Here is a 23,843-nt window from a genome sequence, read left to right as displayed (position 1 = left end):
ATGCTCTAATGTTGGGCATCGTTAGTGAAATAAAAACACAAATAGGAAGCATTTTAAATTTCCTTTCAAAAGCTAAAGACAGCCCCCAGAAATGCCCCTAGAACCAAACTGTACACTCTTTTGTGCGGCTGCACACAATTTTAAGAGCCAGTCAAAATTCCAGTCTAAGAGAATACGTTTCTCTGTTCCTCAGTTTGTTCATCCATCTGTTCTGCAGCCCTTTCTCCATCCTAGCCCCTCTTTAGCTCACTCTAATTGTGCCAGTCTTGAGACAGACAAGTAATACAACCCATTGGCACTGTCCCATGCTTGTTTAAAAAGATTATGAAAAGCAATTAGGACAAAATAGTGTCTTTTGTGTTGTAGCTTAGATGCATTTGTCAAGTATTTGCTCTTGAAATAGTGGATTTGAAATGGGTTGTTTTCACTTCTACCTTGGCTGACATATTTGGCTCTTAAAAGCCAGCTATTGCAGCTGTGCTAAGCTTGGGGCTCCATTTGTGTTATTTGTTTTGATGTTCAATGTCTTTCTCTCCCTCATTTAAATGAAGCTGACAGCCAAAAAAGAACTGATTCTTCATTTGGTGGATTGTCTAATGAGAGCTATTGAGCTATACAAGCAACGAATGGAATGGTTAACCAGTGAAAGCCGACAGATATTTGGAGTGATTCAAGAACAGTGCATTGTCATTGTTTTGGATTTTGGCACTGCATCTCCAACTGAATTTGATCTATGCTGTGATGCCCTTTCAATGGTCCTCTTGGAACAGGTGACCCAAATTGCCAAATTTAACCTCATTCGGTAAGCAGGAAGAAATCTATGTCTGCCCATTGTTGGAGAATAAAAAAAAGTCTGGTATCATATCTATATGTGTTTGGATAATATGCTTTCTGTAGCAGAAATTGTTATGATTTGTGTGGTAATACCTATAGATTTTCCGCCAAGTTTCCCCCACAGCAGTGCTGAGCTTAGTACTTCCATTTAATGGAAGACTATTCTTACCATCCTGAGGAACAGATGAACACTAACAGAAAACAAATATTGATGTAAGCCTTTTACAACTGTACTACAGAAAAACAGAAAGATAAGGGAGATGCTGCAAGAGCAGTAATGGATGTAAGTAAGGAATGAAAGCATTACAGAGTGATCTAGACAGGTTCCATCTGATTACCAAGACATTCTCATGTCTTTAGCTGTTACAAGTTTCTGCCTTAAAGCTAAGTGTACACTCCCCCGAGTAACACAGGCAGAGGCATAGTTGTTCATATTTGTGTGGATGTTCATGGTCACACAGAAATCAGTAGCAGAACTAGGAAACAATGCTAGATTTTCATAACAAAAGACAAGTGCTTGCTCCCTAACATGAATAAATGAATTTGTGTTTAATTACAAATAGAAAAATAGAAGCAGCTATTCAAATATACATATCTGCACAAATTTTCTTTTATGTATAAGTGTTTGAATGCATATATATGGGTTTGGCCTGTACAATTTTGAAAGTCATCAAAGATGACTTACAGGAATTTAGAATCTTTGTTTAGAACTGAAATTCCTAAGGTCATTTTACCCAAGCTTCATCCTACTAATTTAATTCTGGTGCCCGATCTTAATTCTCTACCTTGTGATAGACCTGAGATTCGAAAGGTAGAAGACAGCTTATATAGCTTTTGAGAAGCACATGTAACATTTTCTTTAATGATGGTTTGCAAAGCTAAGTCAAAATTTAGGCACTGTAACCTAGGAAGTATTTGTCAAATTTATCATTGCTGCAGGAGAGAGGTAAGGGACACTGTAGCATACAATATTACCTTACAGAATCTGTGGAGGCATACTGTTTTTTTTTAGGTTTGCAGAAAACACTTCAGAATAATACTTGATGGAATTTCACAGATGTTGGAACTGGTTATTTTTTCATTTGCATGTGCAGGTGTGCATGTTCTTTTTTTTTTTTTTTTTTTTTTTGCACTTCTGTAATGCCATTAAGAAAAAGAGAAAAAGGCTTTTGATCAATTAAAATATCAAAAAGCTTAGCATCAGAAATCTTATTTTCATAGGTTGATAAAGATCAACTCTCTTACAAAAAACACAGATAAGAAAAAAATGATCTGACACAAAGGCCATGCAACAAATTGTGAAGAGAGGCATGTAGAAGCCAGATATTTTTTTTCATACACGTATTTTAAAAACATGATTGTGCCTTCTCCCAACTTTTTAAAGGAAAAATTCGTGCTGATAAATGTCTGGGCGACAGTGTGGGAGACAGGCTATAGCCTTCTTCTGGAGTATAGCTTGCCCAGTTGTGAGCCTCTATAACCAATTACTGCTGAAAGAGATCTTTTATATTAAGGATAAATATGAAATACGAACTGTTTGTAAAGTACTTCAGCCATCTTGACCCTGCTTTGGAAACAGTGATCTTTAAAAAAAATGTTGTAAAAATTCCAGATTTTTCTGAAGGTTTTATTTCGCCTCTACTTCCCTTAATGCAGGTCTAGATTTAGTATGTGTGAGTTATTATTTTTGTTATTATTACTTAAAAATTACTTAAGAAAATAGTAACAGTAGTAGAGATCTGCTTTTGTGCTTTGCCTGCATTATTCTAACTACTTCTGATTTATAGTTATTGTTATTTTCAGGGCTGCTCAGGATCTCGTGAAGTGGCAACAGAAATCTGCTCCTGTGTCTGAACATACTGTAAAGTCTGCTGTTAAGTGGCTTTGGAAGCTGGATCGTATGACAGCTGCCAGCCATACCAGCTCTGCTAAGGCTCTGCTGGAAGCCATGAGTGATGAGACGGTAAGCTCGTATGTCTCTGCAGAAGCCTCAAGTAAATCCAAGAGTATTCAATGCCAAACTGGCTACCATGATTTGCCCTGATGAATTTTGAAAAGATAAATATTAATGGGAGGGGTTGGAAGATTTTTTTTCCAGTATAGCTGCACACTATGTTTACTGAGAGCCTGTTTATGTAAATGTGTTGTATTTTGAAAGCAGAAACTTATTTGTTTTCTTTTCCATAGAGTATACAGAATAAATAACATATTCATTCGTTAAGGGAAAGATAAAATATCTTGCCTTCCACTGTCTTTACCATATATGTTTTTCAGGGTCTCAAGCTTATGAAAATACTATTCGTATCAACATTACTGAAGAGAGTGAAACCATTTTTATTTTGTAATATATCTATAATGCTCTTGGAAAATTTTACTTAAAATCCAAAATAGCATGTACATAATTTTACTTAAGCATTAGGTGATTGTAGGGGCCTGCAAATTCTTTTGCATCATTTAGATCGTAGACAAAGTTTCTTCCAGGACAATAGCACAAAGCATATCCAAGTATTGTTGCAACTAAATTCTGTCTATTTCTAAAAGTGCCATATTACATTATTCATTGTAGCAGAGCCACAAGATGTAAAAAATATATGCCATCATTTGAGCTAGTCACTTAAAACTTGTGTCATGAAAGAGACATTGTATGAAATTTGCTTATGATGTAAATTGATTCAGCTCTCTGGCACCTGAATTTAATGGAAAATTGGGCCCATTGTTTGTATATTAGAATCATTAGTTTTTACTACCATTAAGATCCATCCCTCTGCACGTAGCTTATCCTAACTTCCTTATAAATCTCATTCTGAAACATTGTTTGAAGGAGAGAGTAAACTGGGATTTAGTTTCTTTCTGGTGTCCTGTGTAAGTAAGTGAATTCTCAACTGCATGAACCTTGCTGTTTGAAAATGGATATTGAAAAGGACCCAGCTGAGGAGCAAGTTATGCGAGAGTGACATTTTTTATAACTGCTTTTTTAGATATTTCTTTCATAAATTTTATTAACATTTTCAATTTGCAATATATTACTGATTTCTTGGTGGGGGAAAAAAAAGATCATCTTTAGATTTCAGTATTGTCTGAGTAAAAAAAAGGCTTGTTGGACCTGGTGAGTCTGAGTATGAATAAATAGAAATTAAAATCCAGCTGACAGTGAAACATCTATTATTTTTTTCTGGACATCGGTGGGCTAGTGGGTAGTCTGAGGAAGTCAGTTTTGGCAGACGATCAGTATAAAGCAGACTTTAATTACTCCCAAGTACCATCATTCTCATTCATGTCTGATAGTTCAGTTTGGGTGCAAGCTTTGCTGTAGTGCAGGCTGGTGGAGTCTCCATTCAGTCCCGGGCAAAAGCTGCATGCTCGCTGAACAGTCATAAATGAGTCACTCCTTGGAGCTAGCTTCGTCAACAGAAATTGTTCCAAAACAATAGCTTCTTTTTCCCTAGACTTGGCTCTCCCTGTCATTCCTTTAGTGGAGCTTTTCTTCCTGTGTATGGCTACTCCCTTGATTTCCTTTCCTCACGGCTCTGTCCCAAGCTAAAGATCACTCTGCTATCACATTGCAGTCCTTCAAGCTGTACCTTCCATAGCTGCATCTGCAGAGTTTAACTTGTGGTTCCATACGGATGTGTCACACCACTCTGGTAAGCTTGCAGTAAGGGGTCACTCATCCAAAATGAACCTCTCCACTAAGATAAAGACCATGAGGAACTGCTTATGCTGGTCTCCTTCCTATTCTTTTCAGCCATTTGCTTGCTAGTTTAGATGCCTGTGTAAATTATCATTTTCAAAATATGAAGGACTACATACAAAGGTTTGAACCTTTCCCCCACTGATCTGTAAGAACAATTTTCTTCATGGTATATTATTGCTGGGTTTGTAGTTAGGTAAGAGTGCATTGTCTGTGGTTAGCAATTTTGTTTATTTTCCTGTCAGGAGTTGATTCTGTGTGAGCTAAGCCCAAGAATTCAGCATTTTAAAAGTCACAGGAGCAGGCAATAATTTCTTTGTAAGAAGTGTGAAAATTGATATCCTAATTAAATACCAAGTTTATGAATTATTGGCAGTCTCAGGAAGGAGAAGAACATGTGAATCAGGAGGAACACAGAGGAGTGGTTGTGTAATGCATGTGTGTCCCCCCAGGTCAGACAGCTCTTCAGTAAAAGGAATTTCCAGAACAAGGGTGTTGTCTCAGGACTGAGTCCCAGCTGGGAGGGCTGTGTACATGCTCTGACAGCTTTTTAGCTGGATGAAACAGAGAGGGAACCTTTTAGAACTGAACTGAGACACAAATAGCTGCAAGCATTGTTTCCTTTTTGTTTCTGTGCATCCATCTCTAAAGTTAGTATTTTGTTAATCTTGCACTTCTGTGAAATACATTGATTTGTCTCTTTAACGTTAGTATTTGTCTAGTGTTAACAGTGATATCAGGGAACCTGGCCAACCACAGGCTTGCTTGCTCCCATGTAAGCGTGGTCGGTAAGTGTGGTAAGCCTGAGACAGCATAGTGCTGCTTCAGCAATTTGCCCAGTGTAGTATGGGACTGGGCTGTCTGTTTGGGAGAGAAGTCTTCCAGTGATGAGCATTAGGCAGAGTGTTTGTGGCAAAAAACAGAGGGGAGAGAACCTGAAATCCAGAAATCCGTGTCATTTTTTTTGTCAATGTGCTCATGATTTAGAACAATAAAGGGTACTGCAGCCTGGGAGCACAAACTGGATAAAAGATGTCCATGTGCTAATCTGTTGGTTTAGGGACCTGAAATACAGATTAGTGCCAAAGACAGTAATGGAAATGCTTGAACACGCTTTTAGATGATACTGAATTTGCTTTACTGTTGCATGAAATGGTACGAGTGCAGAAAAACTTCCTCAGTGCCTTCCCAGACTCAAACAGTTTTGTCTCCCTTTCTCTTTTGTGGTGCATGTGCAGGGTTCCCTGCCATACCTGTCTGAAGTTTTTTCAATTAAACAGCTGATATTTATTAATTGATATGTACCATGCCTTAGGACCTAATGTGCTTTGCTTATTGTCCTGAACATCATGAGGAGATAGCTGTTGCTGCATTTGCTTTTAATGAAAGTCTAAATCCAAGAAGCATACTTGCCATGAGGCTTGTTAACATGGATATGTGCAGGCAACATCACATCTATTACAATGTAATACACAGGCAGTAACTAGAAGACATTTCTTCAGTTTCTCACTCCCGCAATAACATTTTCATAGATACGTGTATGTGGTCATAACAAACCTGCCTTGGGAAGAATAAAGAATATGAAGTATCTGTAAATACCTGCAATAGAATTCAAAGAATGATACATCTTTCCTACCCCTCAAAATATGTGCTGCCAACAAATCTAGTTTTGGAACAAAATTTCTTACTGATTTTTAGTCTTGGCAAGGCACCAACTCTCTCTTCTTGATCATCTTTCTTCTTAAAAGCAGAATGCAGCAGAGTGCATCATCCTGACTAATAATAAAGGTGTCATCTCTTACACTTGTCTTGATTTTTCTGTTAACTTCTTCTATGGTAAGAAGAGTATGACATTCTTATGTTGGGCAGAATCAGGCCCAGGGATTGTGAGCCAGGTTCAGTTCTTCAGGAAGTGTTAGCATGTTATACTTCATTTGAGTAACTAGGTTAAATGAGAGGGAGAACCAATAATGTGTAAGTCTTATAGCCCAAGTAATGTTCAACCAAATTTTCATCCCAGTACTCAGCACAGGACAGAGTTTGAATAAGTACCAGATATCTCTGCAAAACAGTCAATCTTCCTTCTTCTGCTTCTTCTTCTTTTTTTTTTTCCCCCCCTTTTTTTTTTTTTTAATGTTTAATGGCAGGTTGAAGCTGTTTATTTCTTTGCTGTGGGTGATGTTCCTGGAGACACAAAGCAGCTACTTCTTCAGAAGATTTGTGATGGCCCCTGCCCAGTCAACACTGTATCTTTCAATGCCAGGGAAGATGGAACTGTTACTTTCCTTAAGGAGCTTAGCCACTTGGCCTCTGGCAGGTATGACAAAAGAAGCACAATAATGATTTCAGTATTTGTAAAGTGCTTTTCTGGTAGGAACAGTATCTGAAGATAGCTGAATTATCCCAATTTTACTCATGGAGAAAATGAGACAAAGCTGTTCAGTGAAATGAGACAGCTGTCCAGGGAAATTGAGGAAATAATTAAAGACCTACGAATAAAACACAGGCCCTACTTGAGCAGACCAAGCTTCTCTTCAGATGGATGCTCCCAGACTTGCAGAAAGGCCATCCTTATTTATATCCTAAATTGTCTCTCTTCTGCTCCTCTTCTGAATACTGAAAAATTGTTCAGGGGAAAGAGTCACAACAAGAACTGAAACAGCTTTTTATTATTTTGCTTTGTATTTTGGTAATATCCACAGGCCCTAGCAAAGGATTATGGTTTTGTTGGATCAAGTGATATATAGACATATATTGAAAAGGTATTGCCTGTCCTAAATAAGCATTTCCAGAAATAACAAAATATTGAGGTAATGCTATTCATTATACCCAGTGATTTGAAGCTGCAGTTCTGTACCATGCTCTCCAGGGTCTTTGATGTGGTTGGTGGAAACTGAAATATTTCACACGGCTTGTTGGCTGCCTTAGCCTGGGAAGCAGCCCTGTGGATCTAGAATCAATCTTCAGTGGACAGGGATAATACAACTTTAATCTTGATGCTGATAGAGAACAGTAAGGAAAAAAATAACCACAATACTGAGCTCATGTTGAACTGCAGGAGGGTAGTAGAAGTCCATAGGTGTTTCTCTCCTTAGCAGAAGTCACTATAAATCATAGAACTGTTAAGTGACTGTTAGTTCTTTGTGTTTTGCTGTTAGTTATGCAGCAATGGGAAGACCTCCAACAGCAGAAATCTCCCAAATGGCAGCAGAGCAGTTAGTAAGATGGCAGCTGCTTAGCTCTTTTATAACCATCTGTGTTTAGAAGTAGCTTTTAAGAGATGGACTTTCTGCCAAAAGCAATGCTGTGGGAAAGTTATATTTGCTGTGGTCTGATGTGTGTCTAAATGACTGTTGTCATTTAGAACTGTGGTATCTCTGTGATACCAGGTGCACTGCCAGATGCCATTCTTCATTTTCCTTTTTTGGCCGAGTTTTTTCCTCTTTTATAAAGAAAGGTGAATGTATCTTGTACAGTAGATAAAGAGGCAAAAGGGTAGGAAGCTGAGAAGAACCATTTCATCGGATATGATTCCCACTGAGTCTTCAATAATTTTGCATGAGTCTAGCTTAGATGCAGAGACTTAGTAAGCTAACATATCTTGCTGATGAGTATTTTCCTAATAACAGTATATAAGTTTAAGCCAAATTCCTCATAGGAATGGCCTAAGTTCATGGACACCTCATGGTTTGAGTCTGATTCTTGTGTAGTTTGTTCTTTTTTAGAAATATATCTTTTTTCTCTCTGAAATCTTTTCTCTTTTTTAACAATGAGGGTAAATATAGTCTGCTTAAATTCCTGATTTGCATGTCAATAGTAAAATAAATGTTCCTGTTGGGCTTTGAACTGGAAGGATGAGCTGATTCAAAGGCATTAGTGAAATAACGTGCTTGCTCAGTAAGCTAAAAGTATTAATTGAAGCAGATTTCCAAAAGATTGAAAAGGAAGATGCCTCAGAGTAAACAGTACCAAAATGAAAGGGTGTTCTTCATAAAAAAGACTTCAGAATATATATAAATGTACATAGAAGTTTCATAATATTCATAATGTTGTTGGAGTTGAAGGCTTGGATATCTTGAATAGGTAAGGATGTGATTCCAAAGCTGTACACCACAATAAACTTGCATGTGTGCCACATATCTAGTAAAAATTAGGAATGTATTTGCGTAGTTTACATACTGGTGAAACGCTGTCTTGTATTACAGATTCCATGCTTTTGTTGAGAGAATTGACTATATGGATGTTACTGGACCTGCACTAAAATGTGAAGAGGATGGAAACAGTCTAATTGCCCAGAATTCCAGAAAAGTGAAAGGGCGGATGCCACTAGGTAGACAATACAAAACCCCCCTGAATTATACTGTTTTTCTCAGTAAGATTTCAAAATAGCAATGTTGTATAGGAACTTGCTAAATGTAAGCTCAAAAGAATCCTTCTGTCAGCTTGGATGTAGTGGGGACAGGGCTGGTCAAATGGAAATTCTGTGGGTGAGAAGGAGAGGGAAAGGAAAAGAGAGAAGTGAAGAGAGTAGGGGATGTGCTTGTGAAAAAGAATGGAAGAGAAGTGAAAAAAGGAGAAGAAGCAAGAACATTTATTTCATAAGATATGGAATAGTACTGGTGTGCTCTTGGCAGTGACCTTATGGGAATGTAAAGAGAAATGGCAGAAATGAAGAGGAAAGAAAAATAGAAAGGGTATGGTAAATCAGCTGATACAACAGCCACATTGATACAGGCCAAGTTCATACTTAATATAAGGGGATTAAAACCACATGAAGTTGATTGCTTCTTTCAAGATTTGAATTTATAATAAATACAGGCCAACGGATTTTAAAAGCACAGTAAAAAGATCCAGAAAAGAGGGAGCAAAGAGATTAAAAAAGTGAAAAAATATAAGAGAAAACAAGTAGTAGAGAGAAGCAGAATCCCTTTCTTAATGGGGAGCTGGGCCAAAAGCTCTCAATGTGATTCTTATTAGTCATAGTGCTACTTTTTCTGTGCTAAATCAGTCTTAGTGGATCGAGGTTTCAATCAGCCTGTGAGGACACCAGCTTGTGCTGTGAAGTGAGGCTGCATGTGTCTGAAATCTTTATAAGCAAAACATTCAATAAAAAAATGGTATATTTTGAACATCAGGAGGCATGAGACCTCTTTACTGTTATGGTTCATATTTCAATTATGCAGGAGTACTTCGCATGAGTGTTGCCCCAAAGGTAGAGCTGTATTATCCTTTTCTTACTGCTAGGGATCCTGTGGCATAAGGGGACTTTGTGATTCGCCTAAATTCACATGGCAATCTGTGACTAACTAGCCTATATTTCCCAGGTCGTAGACTAGTTTCTTATGTACTAAGCTATCCTTCACTGTACGCTAAGACTGTGATTATAACAGTACAAGAGAACCATAGTGGGGGCCAGAAGTAAGAGGGCAAAGTGTCACCTGTTTGTTTGCTTCATGAAAGGACAGTCAAGCCTGTCCTGCACAGAGTTTAAAAACTAACAGCAGAGTATGCTTCAAAACTGTGTCTCATTTCATACTAATTCCGAGCTCTATAATTATAGCCTTCAGCCTACTTCAAGTGCTTCCTTGCTGGACCTCATTTTGGAGGGAGGGACTTTCCTCTTCCCCCCCGGCAGCCAGCCTGTTTCAACAGACAGGCCTAGAGCTCCTGTATGACTGAAATTACTTCCTCACCACTGTTTCTAAAGCTGAATGCTGAGTAGCTTTAATCACTCAAAAGGGCAGTAATCTCCTTGAAATGCATTGTCTGCTGTGTCTTACTGCTATTATGGAGTAGAATTTACACATTAAAAAGGAACACAATTAGCTTTCTGCACTTACTGGGTATTATAACCAGGGTTGTGACATCACTGACAGCCAATGAGCGCGTTCCAGTCGTACGCAGAATCTAAAATCCTTTCAGAAAAGAAAATACATTGGAGACATTATTCTGATCTGTGTCTGATGCCTCTTGTTTCTGAGTCTCCTTGAAGGATGTAGAAGGCAATAATAATAAAAATGTTGATTACCTGCTAATGTGTTCTGAAACTGGTTCTTGGATGCATGCCATAAACCGTAGAAGGAAACAAATAGAAAATGAACCAGATATTTAATCTTCCAAATGTGGTGTTTCTTGGAAAATAAGGGGAGGCACAGGAACATTTTGATTCTGTTTCTTTTTGCACCACAAATGCAACAGCTGGAAATTCAGACTCATCATTATATTTTATGGACTGAAGAAACCATTTTAAGACCACTTGATAGTCTTCTGGGTATCCACTGAATAACATAATTTTGCAAATACAGGGTATCTTCATGTTCACTTTTCTTCATATATTTAACCAAAATAGGTCAGAAGTAAGATATTTAAAACTTCAGATAAGAGCTTAATTCTCCCCTGTATTGCATCTTGAGCAGTCATTTAGAAAGTAAGCGTGAGAAACTGCCAAATTTGAATTTGTTTTAACACTCAGTTTGAATGCATGCTCAAGATCAAAACAGGTGTAAGCCACTAAACAATTAGGGTCCTTATGTAGGCAGACTCAGATCTGCTTAAGGCAGAAGTAAAGCTTTATATATAGCCTAATTATTTAAAGCCTAATTTGTACAAATGTGGTAGTATCTCCTTACCTTCCAGCACTGATTTCCCTATTATCACTTCTGCCTACATCCTTTGCGTAGTTTCTCCATCTGCAAGAAGGCGCAAATTAAGCAATTCTGTTACATTAAGTTAAATGTAACTTAAATGTAAATTACATCTAGTTAAAAATTTTAATAGAAGCGGAAAGGGGCATGAAATTTAAGGGAAGGAAGATGAAATTTAGGTTGCAACTTGAAGACATAGGGGGTGAGAGATGGTGGAAGCTGCCGAGGAGGTCCTTCCGGAAAGTGCACAGTTGTGTTATCTGCTTGGAGCAACAGTGAGATAAGTGCTGAACAGGGTTTGAAGAGCAGTGGCATTTTGAGCTAGATCCTGTAATGAATAGTAGCTCCTTGTTGGTTAAAATAGAAACAAGAGTTAATCTCTGGGCAGTTTTTTTTTTTTTTTTTTTTTTTTTTTTTGCTGTGTGATGGAATAGATGAGTTGGCACGTGTAAAGAAAACATCAGTGGACTGAAATCAGGAATTGCCTGATGTGAGAGCATGGACAGTCCTCTGGAATAAGAAGCTATTACAGGCTGCATAGGCTTATTTGTCTGACTGGCTTATGAACAGCATCGGCTGTACTCTTCACTCGGTCTGATTGTCCACAGTTACCTGATGGTTACAGGGAGAATTTAGGTTGTTATATGTAGATGTATATGCTACATGTTATATGTATACATATATATATACATGTTATATGTACACATACAAATGCTACCCTCATGTATTATATTGAAGTAAATAACCTTTGCATAGGCACAGGCGAGAGAGATCTCTCTCCAGAGAACCAGGATAATATCTTCAGAGTGGCTCCTTTGCTTACAAACTATAATAAAGATCAGTGTTTCTGCTTTTTCCTTACATATGCTTTGTCTAGTCTTAGCAGCCTAACCTTGGCCTGGTAAATCTCTTTGCTAATGTGTAGAGAGTGATGCAGATAGCTGCTGTGCAGTACCACATGGGGTACAAAGTTCATTTACTTTGTCCATTTGCGCACTGGAAAAGGGGCAGGGTCTGGCTGGAATGAATTTCTCTGCTGCTTGACCTAGTAGGTACAGGGAGCAGCTGACCCTCTTATGGTCCTTTGTACCTCTGATTCCTCCCCTTCTAAGTGTGGTTTTTAAAAAATCAGCACTTCTGGGAATACTGCTATGTTCTGCTGCCCCACAGAGGCTGAGAAAGGGACTAGCAGTGAAAAAACTAAATGCTTTTAACTTGCAAGCAAATCAAGTTTAAAATAAATCTTCCATTGCATTTGGGTTCACTTCCATGGTCCAGGTCAGATAGTCAGAGAAGGAAGAAATACTTTTGTTTTGCACGTTTTACATTTGTGTTGGTATTTGCTTGATTTTCAAAGATATTTTAGATTTTTTAGGCTTTTTTGTATGGCTTTTCTTCTAAGTAGTTACTATATCTTGCATGTGAAATGCACTGGGTTACAATGACTTGTCAAACTGGATGAGTTTGTCTGCTGGCAGGTAGGCGGGGGAAAAAATTTCTTCTTTTAAGATTGCCTGCCAGGGTGAAATAACTGGGAAATGGAAATGAGGATGGTTATCAGTTTCCACGTATGTGCGCAAGCGTGCGTGTGTTTTTGCTTAGCCGTACTGCCTTGCTTCTCAGTTAGCAGGTGTCAGCAAAACTCCGCTGCCCCAGGCTCTCGCTTGTGCCCTTCGCTGTCGTCTTCATCTAGTCCAGGGTCGGAAACACCGTGTCGTTGCGGGCAGGGCCTCCTCCGGCACGGCCGGCCGTGTGCTTTGCGAGCACTTGGTCTCCTTTCCCTGAAGTTTTGGCGGCCAAAGGCCGAAAAGCAGCCTGCTTCCCTGCAGCGGGACCTGGGCTGGCGCCGGCAGCGCTCGGCGGGATCTCAACCGACTCCTGGCGGTGCAGCGGAGGGTCGGGGAGAGAGGGGGACGGGCAGGAGCGAAAAATAACCTTTCACTCTTGAGCGCGGGCCAGGAGTAAACAAGAGCGTTAGCGCTGTTTTGCTCGCGCGTTTCCTGCGGCTGCCGGCCGGGCTGTGGCCGTCGCCCGTGACGCCGTTCGAAATGGGGCCAGAGGGTTCCTGGCTGGAGCCCAGGGGACAGTTAAACTGTCAGCCGGCGCGGCCGCTTCGTGGCTGGGGCACGGGGAGGGCGATGGAACAACCCTTAACCCCTTAAAGGTCTTAAAAGCCCTTAAAACGTGTTTTTTTGGGGTTTTTTTTTGGTAAGACGAGGGGGTTCCTGGAGAGAGGGAAGGTGCAGAGGGGGGGGCCAGGGAATGGGACGGAGCCGGGGCCCTTGTCTGGGACGGTGCCGCTGCCGGGGCAGAGGTTTGAAACTGTTCTGCGGTTCGTGACCCTAAAAATGGCACGACCGAGGTTTGAACGCGGAGAATTTCAACTGACGAGAGGTTTGTTTTTTTCAGTCGTTTTTCACTGATGCACTTTAAAGTAGTCGCCCCTAGGGATAGCCCACGGGCTCTGCCTAGAGGATGCTGATGAGAGGGTGTGTGTGTGTGTGTGTGCGCGCGCGCACGCATATATTGAGTCTGGGGACTCAGTTGCTAGAGGTATAGCTTTTCCTTCCCCGTTCTCCTTAGCTGTAAAGGAAAAGAAGTGGAGGTGGAGGTGAGCGTCCCGCCTAGAGACAGAAAGTTGCTTCGGTAGCATCGCTTGCAACCTGCTCTTCCAGTCGAACCCAGCAAAGACTGATGCCTGGATGAAAGGTTTTCTAGGCAACTCGACACTAGAAGTGCAGAGTTGTTGATGCCTGCATTTGTCCTATAAAATATGGGTCATCAAACCTGTTTGCTTTAAAAATGTGTGTGGTTTTACTTTGCTGTGTTGCAGCATAAAAGCAAATAGGAAAAAATACTTTCTTGTGTAATGTTAATTCAATACACGTGTTATTGGAGACAACAACAATATTCCTGTAAAACTGAAGAGTCTGTGGCATTAATTAAAGGGGAAATGAAGAAATACTATAAAATCATCAATACTATTTTGAAGGTAGTTGAAAATTATTAATTCTTTCAATATTTTTAACATAGCATTAAATACCTTCATAAAATTAAATCTAGATCCTGCTATTTGACAGCTTGTGCGGGATATATAGAATCAGTGGATTCTGTATATCCTTCAGTGGATATATAGATTCGCTGGATTGCATTTTCAACAATCTTAAATTTAGAAATGTGTGATGTGTGTGTTTGAGTGCATATATTTTGTGGTTTTAGTTCTGTACTGTTACTACAGATATGTATTTAATGGCTGGCTACTCACCAGGAACTGTCTGGCTCCCTACTTGCTCAAATTTTGCTAACGGTCGTATTTTGTATATTTTGCATTTCTGGGGAAGGATTATTTTTAAAGGAAAATTGTCTTACTAGCTAGCTAGGCTAGCGTCCATAAGTATTTGAACAGAATACATTTATTGAACTTGTAAGGACAATTTAATTTTTTTCTGCCTTTTATGTTTTGTACTGTGGAAAGGTTTGCTTTACTTAGGCTTTTTGCAACTGAGAAAATGTTGATTTTTGTTTTATTGGCTGAAGCAGACTTTTTTTGAAGTATAGGCAGGTCCCAGGAGATGGCACTGTACAATAACACATTTCAAAATATTTATTGGAAATAAAAGGGATTTCACATGTAAAATTCAGTTGTTACCTTGAAAACCATGTTCATATTACTCTTTCAAGGAAGTTTATCAAAGATCAAAATGATCAAGTTTGTTTGCTAACTGATAGCCAACTTCAGTAGACGGGTTTGAGTGTCTTATCTTCTGAATGGTGAATCACTGTATATTCACTAAGCCACTAGATGTTAAGATATGCTTTGACTTACTCAGCATCTTCATCTGCAATTCAGTAATAAGTTGTAATCTGTAATAGGTTGTAGTCTACATTGACAGTTAGGAGAGCTTATGATTTGGTTCCTTTTATATAACTTTTACTGTGATACTACACACGGTTTTTCTATATTGCAGTCTGTTTTATATTGCAGTCTTAAGCTCTGGGATTAACCTAATTTAGCACATATTTTTCTTAGTTGTTTGTAGACTGCTTAAATACACATAGTGCTTCAATTTTAATAATTGTCCTCTACTAAGTAAATGAACATTTTAATCCTGTCAAGATAAAGACAACCTTATGTCAATTCCAGCTTTGGATTTTTTCATTTATTTGAGAATACAACTTGATAGAAAAGATTTTTCCTTTTTAAATATTTAATTATGACTGCTGAGATTTTTTAAGATGAAGATATATGTATCTTAAATCACATACACTTCAGAGAAAAAGATTAAATTTTAAAGATATTTATGTACATCAGGAGATGGAAGGAGTTTAAAATGTTCTCTCTTTAAAGTTTCAAAGTTGGATCTAATATTTTGAGGCTTCCTTTGCAATGAAGTCCAGGGGACCACAAGTGAATTTGTGTGTGAAATTTCCTTATTATTGTCTGATAGTGTTAAAGAAGACTTGTTCTCATTGTGGGAACAGACAATGGCCGACTCTTCTGCCAGGCTAAGCACCTCTCATTCTGTGTACAGAGAATTTGGTGCCAGCTTTGAGCCCTTTTTTGATCTCCATCAAAGAACAGTGCTTATCATTGCAATGGGACCTCATAAGCAAGGCCACGCAGAAATATCTGAATGAACCCAGTAACTTCTTGGTAACTGAGAAGTTATAAAGGTGAAAGCAGATTTTTTCTCGAAATGCCAAGTTCTATGTGTTATTATTTTTGCAGTTGCTGGTGTCCGTGAAGATGTCTTCCTGATCTGGAAGGAGCTGGAGGAAGCCAGGAGTACACTGACACAAGTCCAGAAAATTTTATCAGAATCTGACCGGCCTGCTTCTCGAGACGGTATCATTTATGTTTCTTTCAAGAGAGTGACCACCGCGTTCATGATAACTTGTTTTATTTGTGAACAATCATATGCCAATTTAGGGAAGATTTTCTCATTAGTTCCACTTACATGGATTTAGCAACAATGTCTATGCATGGGCAGAATCTACACTTGGCGTCTAAACGTAGGGTTGCTTAAAATTTTCTATTACAAATCTCTGTTTACTACTGCTTAAAACTTGCTGAATTTTAACACCTCACACCATTATTAATTCACACCAGTGGCTAAGTCTGGAAACTATCTAGATTTCAAGATTTTTTTTTGTACCAGAGAGAGATAAATAGCAGGCCTAGGAATCCGGAGCCTACCAGTTTAGGTATTTGCCTCAGAGCACTGATTTCACAGCATCCTGGATTGTTTCCATATTCTGTATTAAACAGCCCTTGGACAAAATACAGAAAGAATCTGAAAAACAGGGATTGTAACTTGGATCACCCCACTTACGGGTTAATGTACTTACCACTGATGCTGAGAATTTTAGTTTCTCTTTTGTGCTCTCTCGCTCCCTGCCTGGGCCAGTATATCTTTCGTTGTGTTCTGCAGAGTGCTAGGGAAGTACCCTGTCTCTTTCCCATCACGGTCTTCTTGAGATAGCCTCTGATCTCGTAGCTTTCCCCTTGAAAGAGAAGTATGAGTTTGAATTCTCTTAGGCAGAGGTAGAGAATTAAAACCAAATTACCCTCATTCTGGGTGAGTGCCATGACCACTGTTGTGATAAGACACATGGAGGAACACCCACATCTGTTCATAACACCAATACTTTCCACAACTATATTTTGTCCAGAGCATGATCTGTTTGTTGTACTGTGCATACTGGACTGAGCCTTTCTGGAGACAGAAGGATTTCAGGTTTCTAAATTCCTGGAAGGGTTAATCAGAGATCAGAGAGAAGCTGCTCAGCCTTGCTGAGGTGGAGGTGCTCTGGATTGCACTGGCAAGTTTTAAATACTAATTTCGTAATTTGTAAAGTCTAGGCAGCTTCAAGGTTGGATTGCACCTGAGAGGATAGATTTTCGTGATCATAGTTGTGATTATCAGTGCATATATTCTGCATTAGCTCCTGTTTTCAAAATACTTACATAGAGTCTAATGTTTGCATAAGTTGATACAAAATTAAGGCTGAGTTAGCACAACTCAGAAAGCAGAGCAATTGCTTTCACTTTGGCTAGGTGGAGGCAGGGGACAGATACCTTCTTCTGGATCACCTGCTGAAGAACGGTCACTTGTACATCAGCTGAACTCTCAGTGTGTTGAGGTGTGTGATCTGGGTTGTACTGGCGAAGATTTGAAGCTGGGAACCTTCTCTGCCTGCACTGGATTCGGACATCGGGCAATAACGTAACTGCAGGACTTAGCTTGCATTTATTATTCAGTTAAGGCATATTATGCTGTTCTTTAGTGTTCTGATGACAACATCCTCTGAATTAGCAGGACTTCCCGTATGAATAACAACTCTATCATAAAACGTGTGAACAAAGGGACCACAAAAAAGCTGCAAGGGCAGCTCTAATTCCAGTGTTTGTTAATTTATGAGTGCTTGACTATGTAGCTTTAGTGTTATGTTTAGTGTATGCCTTCAAATATAATCACATCATAGATTAATTCAAAGAAATTAAATTACAGCATGATTTATATTTAAATTATGGCAGTTCTTCGGCATTGTTTGAATTTTGCCCATTGGGCCAAATAACTGCAGTTTTCCTGTTTGTCTACCTTTCTTCCTGTTTTTGCTTTTTTTGTATCTTTAAAATGCTTTGCTGTAAAATGTAATCTGTTATAAAGGTTGCAATGTTCTGTAGCAGTGGAAAGAGAAAGAAAGAGGCAGATTTTCTACTGGCTTTCCAGATAATGTATTAGTTACCTGAACCTGAGACATGACTTTTTATGTAAAGTATGTGGAAAAAAGGAAAACGACAGATTTCTATTTAGAACTATGTAAGCACGTTTGTGACAGTTGTCAGACTGGCTGTCCTGAGGGCCACAAGCAGTCAGAAGGCAAATGTTTCCACGTGAACAGACTCTGACTCTGCACCTGCACCTGCACTGATGCTGCCTGATCCCTGTGTTTGTTAAGGCAGCAGATAGATAGATTTGTTTACAGGCTCAGAATATCAATACTATCGTCATCGTAGCTGCATCTAACCAGAGTAGGCTTATACCACAAAAGTCCACTGAAATTAAAGTATGACAAAATAAATTCACCTTGCTATGAGAACCACTGCTGGGTCATTCAGTTTAAATGTGGTTTATTGAGCTAGTGATGAGTGATTGTAGACCTCTTTATCCTGTTACCAGTATCCAAAGATGTGCAGGTCCCAATCTTAAGATGGTCCTTAAAGAATTTATAAAACAGTATGATATGGAAAAGGTAAACATGAGAACAGTCATACCACATAAGAAGAAAAAATAATCCTGTTTCTCTGAATATCAGTAAAAAAAAATGGTAGGGGGAGAGCATAGAACTAGAGAAAATCTTATGAAGGAATCTCCTCAGGCATTTTGTAATTCAACAGTTCAACAGTTAAGCCAAATTTCATACTACCAAAAATACTCTTTTTATATGTTGATCTTATAGCTATTTACTTTCTTTGCTCTTGGTTTTCTGATGAGTTGTGCCTGTCATAAAGGAATCTGTTGCAAAGAATTGCCTGATAATAATAATAAAAAACCACAACTGAAGTAAAGACTATTAAAAATCAGTCAGAAATATCCACTCACTCCAAAGCTGTCAGTGCAAGAAGAACAAGTTCAGAGCAATGAGTAATCTTTTGAGAATTTAGCTGCCAAATTAACAGGTTTCTACTGATCATGAGTTTTAAACTTGACAAAATTTAGATGATAAGGTTGACAAGAGGCAAGGCTTGCTACAGGTGACCCTCTGTCAAAGTTAGAATCTCTCCTACAAAGTCCAAAGGTGTGAAAGATCCTTAACAAACCATCTGTAGAAAATTGTCTATGTGATGACGCAAAGTATTTTCCTCCACTTTTTGAGAAACATCCAAACTCTTTTACTTAACCACTATCTCTCTGTCTTTCTCCTAAGCTCTCTTCTTTCATCATAACAACCATGCTTAGCCAAACCTATAACATAGAAAATTAGTTAGTAGTCACACACTGCTTATTGGGAAAAACTCCCACAAAAACTTGATAATTAGCCCTGATAAGGGAATATGCTAGGCAGTCTTAATGACAGTCATATCTTCTTACACCACATACAGCTCAATGTTTTAGTTTTGGGGTATTTATTATTATTATTTATTTATCTGGGCATTTATTATTATTACTTAATTCTGTATTCTGTTCAGAATCTGCTACGATTCTCTCAAAATTCTGCAGATCAGTTCTGCTGTCACCATTAAAAATGGTTGTCTAGACTCCTAAATCTATATTTAGGCAATTAAATTGATGACCTAATCACCTGTTATTGATTTAAACAGTATCTGTTGATGGCCATAGTTTTAAAAAATGAAACTATTTGTTTAAGTGCCTAAGCAAGAGTTTAGGATTCAAATTTTGACCATAAATTTGAAAATTTGGACCTCAGTATCATAGCGTTTTTTTTGGAAATGACTTATCCAAAATGAACCATATTAAACGTGAAGGTATTTTTGTTTTTATTTTCCTTATCAGCAACCAAACCCGATCATCTGTTACAAGAGCGTGAGTCTGATGAATATTTGACTTCAGAGGAGTGGTTGCAGAAGTATGGCTTGAAAGCTCGGAAGCTGACACTCTATGATGCACTTGCTGATTGTAGTTTTCGCCATGCAGATGGGATTGTTGACATAAAAAGTAAACCAGAGGATGAATCTTCACAAACTGATGCTGTCAGTATTGTTAATTTTCCCTCACATCCTGTGGGTTATTTATTTTGGGGGTTAAAACTTGAAGTGTTCCTTGATAGCTCTATTTATGATAAAATGTATGGGTTTTTTTGTTATATGGGTTTTATTAAATAGTTTTTATTAATAGTTTATTAGTGGAATGGGACAAAGATGGTCATAAATAAGATTTCTTGAAAAGGCTGTCTATTTGAAAATGACTACACCTGCCTTTCTGGTCTGCATATGATCAGGAAGGAAGAATCAGGACTGGCTTCAGCAAAGCTTTATTCTACATTTTTGCATGGCATAGGGCGAAGAATGCTTGTCTGTCATCATCTTTTTTCCTTAGAAGGGGATGTCCCAACTACCCCAGTTTTTATAGGTCCTTAAAAAATTTGGATTCATTTATCTTCTGTTTGTTTCTCCTCTAGCTCTATCATTATGCTATTCTGTATGCTTCTGTTCTTACTAACTACCAGTGTGAAAACAGTTTCTATAGACTTCTGCTAGGAGCAAATTCTGTGGCTAATTCTTTTCTGTGTCTATTTCTGCAGCTGCTCATTTGCAATAAGCACATACCTTTGAACTTCGTTTTCCAAATATTATAGCATTACTGCAAAGGGGTATGTTTTGGAACATGCGATCTGTATTTCTTTGCTGTAGGAGACAAGGAGGAAGATAATTCATGCAAAATATTGTGACAAGTTTGTACATACCTTCTGGAAAGATGGTTCTGTAGTTCATGTACATGTTACTACAGAAAAATACAAGCAGTATGAAGAGAAAATGAGGATTGCTCTCAGACAAGTGGAAGGAAGGTTAGTTTTCTGTCACATAAATTCAGTTTGTGTTATTTTACATTGACGTTAAAAAGTTTCATTTACTGCCATAATAAACTGAAGTGACTGGTAAACTGCCAGTAGCAGTATTAAGGCAGAAACCCATTTTTAGATCAGAATTCTGTGTATAGGGCTTCTTAGTAGCTATGTAAGTAATCTGATGAATAGTTTTGTTATCTTTTATTCTCCTACTGGATCAGAAAAATGAAAGCCATTCTGCACACTTCTAGAATATTGGTGAAGTTACAAAAAGCATTGGTAAAAAAAGTGCCAGAGAACTTCTAGAATCATCCATAAAACTTGTTAGACATTCATTCTGTTTACCTAAGAGTCTCTTGTGATACCTTTAAAAGAGAAAACAGATGATTGTAGTTTCCACTTTCTTTAAGAGCATATTACGCTAGCCTTGAGATAGGTTTCCTTGTAGATGGGCCAGCTGCAATGGTGAACCAAGTGCTCTTCTGAAATTGCTCCTTTTCAATGATATTCTTCCCTTAGAAGATGGAACAAAGGTTAAGTATATGCTATCATCATGTGGGGAGCAGAACTCCCATAATCAGGAGGAGGAAATTGCCGAAAAGGAGCACTTGTTTGGTTGCCAGAGGAGCTTGAATATATTACTTTGTATTATAAGTGTTCGCGAGGATAATTTTTTTCCCCTAATTGTTAATACGCCTAGCATTATGTGAAATTAGATAATCTCTCTCCTGAAATACTCCTAGAACAATTGAAGATGACACATCATTTGAAACCATGAGACCGTGAACAGTTCGGCTATTCTGCTGATCAAGTGCAGATGTCTACTGCTGAGCTAGTCATCTAAATTATGATAACACTGCTAAATGAAAGGGGACCAGGGATTTATACCTGGCTCTGACACTAAGTGGCGCAGATTGGCTTGTGCCTATGCTGATAATGGCTCTCTGCTTTTGTTGCATTTTTGTTTTGGAGGGGAAAAAAAGTGTGAACAGTCTAAATCAGAGGCAGGGTATGAGCTAACTGTTAAGAATCGTGTCACCAAGGGTTCAGTGCTCAAGCTGGCTCCGTAGTTCATGTTTCTTTAGCAGCATAGACACATTTGCAGATTCTATGGGAAGTCTACCCCAAAATAGGCAATTCTAAAGTATGACTCGTCTATCCTACAGATGGCCCGAGGTAGCTCAGAGATTTTACCCTAGAAGTGCCCATTTCTTTTACTGTATGCAAAAGGAGTCTTTTTCTGAGTAACTCCAATGTGGGTATCTCCAGTATAGATTCAATGAATCTTAGCTTTTATATCTACCTTAGGAAAAGAAGGAAAGTTTCAAAATAGATATCCTAGAGCCAAAAGAAAGAGGAAACAGTGCTCTCTGTTTTGTATATTAGGACAATGAGATGTCTCATCAAAAAAAGCAGGATGTGAACTTTCTTTTATAATTTTATTGCTGCTTCTCTACCAAAACTGTAATTGTCTGAATATATCAAGCAAGGTTAAGCGGAATATTATAAATCCTTTTGGTGTATCTTAGTCTTTGCTATATTTAGGATAATGTTTACGTACTGTGAAAGCAAAATTTGAGGTAAAGGGCTTTGAATTTATATTTTTGAAATACAAGGCCATGATTATTATTTTGATGTTTTGAATGGCTCATCTCATTGTTACAAAGTCTTGGTAGACTTTATCAAACACTTTAGGAAAATAACTAGTGGTAAAATGTCTGTCAGTAGCAAACATAATATAATCCTTTCAGTTTCTGTGATATAATTTTTTTAACCTCTCTGGAGATGAGTAAAATTTTTCCCAAGGCCGTTATATTCTGCCTGTTAAATGCTTGTGCTTCAGAGTAGACACGGAGTTTATGACTCTCAGGGAAAATTAGACTTGAATCAGTTGTAGCCATTACTGAAGATATGTTCTTGTACACAGCTGTGTGCATGCACGTATTTAACTGGCAAGCATGTTAAATTCTGTTTAAAATGTAAAACTAAGTCTGTGGTTAAGGCTTAGGTCAGCAAGGCATTTAAGCATCTGTGTTACATTAAGACTCTTTGAAAGTGCTTAAGTTCCTTGCAGAATAGTTTCTCAAGTGATTTCCTAAAGAGGGAGGAATATTAACATATGTTTATGTGATTCCTTGAGTTGAGCTTGGAGAACGGTTACAGTAGCAATAGAAATTGTTGCTTCCTCGCGGTAATAGTCAGCCAGTACCTGACAATTGACGTTATGAAGTTGCTGTATAGCTTTATGTTTTGTCTGTCTCCAAATTCCCATTGAAATAATCAAATAAGAGAATCTCACAGTGTTATGTAGTGACAGACTAACGGTTTCAGGTCAGTATACTGCTCATGACAGTGAGTAGGTTATTAGGGAAAGGGAATAGGAAATGCAGCAATGTTATAAAGAGACTTCCTGTTAGATTCTGATACATGGTGCTCCAAGGGTCTTACATGTCAAGTTCTGATGTGTGTGTGTTTTTGTTTTCCCCCGCCCTCCACTAGGATTAAGTGGCTTCAGCAAGGAAGCAGAGGGCTCTTTGGAAATGTGTCTGAAGATTATGTCTATATTCTTATTGATACATCTCAGTCTATGAAGGACAAGTTGTCACTGGTGAAGGAGAAAATATTTCAGCTCATACAGGTTTGATAAAGTGGTGACTGTGAAGACTGAGGAGCATTTAAGAATAGGCTAACCTTTTTTTGAATGATTGTTACTGTAATTTTAAAAATGTTTTTGAACAATTTACCAAAAATGAGCCTTATAAAAATATTTTCCTTTTTATGGAGTGCTCATTTTCCAGTTAAAAATTTCTATTTTTGTATTCTTCACATTTTGTTTTATTTTCTTTTCCTCTCCCTCCATACAAATATTTGAAAAAAATATGCAGCAAATGCTAAGAATTAAAATGGCTTAACTATCTCCTCTGTACCTCCAGCTACCTCCCTTAAAAAAAAGGGGGAGGGGGGACAATGCAATGCAATGAAACACCTTTTGGCATTTTAATTTTTATTTTTAAGCAATGTCATCCAATTCCGCTGGCATGTTGTGGTTTGAAATGAGTGTTCTAGATTCAGTTGCATGCTTTAACAGAAGAGAGTGTAGAGCAGTTTGTGCTTGCTTGCATCTTACCAAGTGACTCAGAACT

General features: G+C 38.3%; 1 protein-coding gene across 1 annotated transcript in view; it reads left to right on the top strand.

The window, feature by feature from the left end:
- The window catches only part of VWA3B (von Willebrand factor A domain containing 3B), a 74,124-nt gene that overhangs the window by 5,931 nt on the left and 44,350 nt on the right, over positions 1-23,843 (top strand). The window contains exons 4-11 of the mRNA XM_062578076.1: positions 552-802; positions 2,638-2,797; positions 6,673-6,842; positions 8,731-8,855; positions 15,899-16,015; positions 19,689-19,885; positions 20,546-20,700; positions 23,200-23,338. Coding sequence (XP_062434060.1) covers positions 552-802; positions 2,638-2,797; positions 6,673-6,842; positions 8,731-8,855; positions 15,899-16,015; positions 19,689-19,885; positions 20,546-20,700; positions 23,200-23,338 — 1,314 coding nt within the window. The remainder of the gene's footprint in view (positions 1-551; positions 803-2,637; positions 2,798-6,672; positions 6,843-8,730; positions 8,856-15,898; positions 16,016-19,688; positions 19,886-20,545; positions 20,701-23,199; positions 23,339-23,843) is intronic.

The sequence above is a fragment of the Rhea pennata genome, chromosome 1 (genome assembly GCF_028389875.1).
Source record: "Rhea pennata isolate bPtePen1 chromosome 1, bPtePen1.pri, whole genome shotgun sequence".
In the NCBI taxonomy this organism is placed as follows: Eukaryota; Metazoa; Chordata; class Aves; order Rheiformes; family Rheidae; genus Rhea; species Rhea pennata.
The sequence above is the reverse complement of the archived record's forward strand: the minus strand, read 5'-3'. Positions and strand labels throughout refer to the sequence as shown.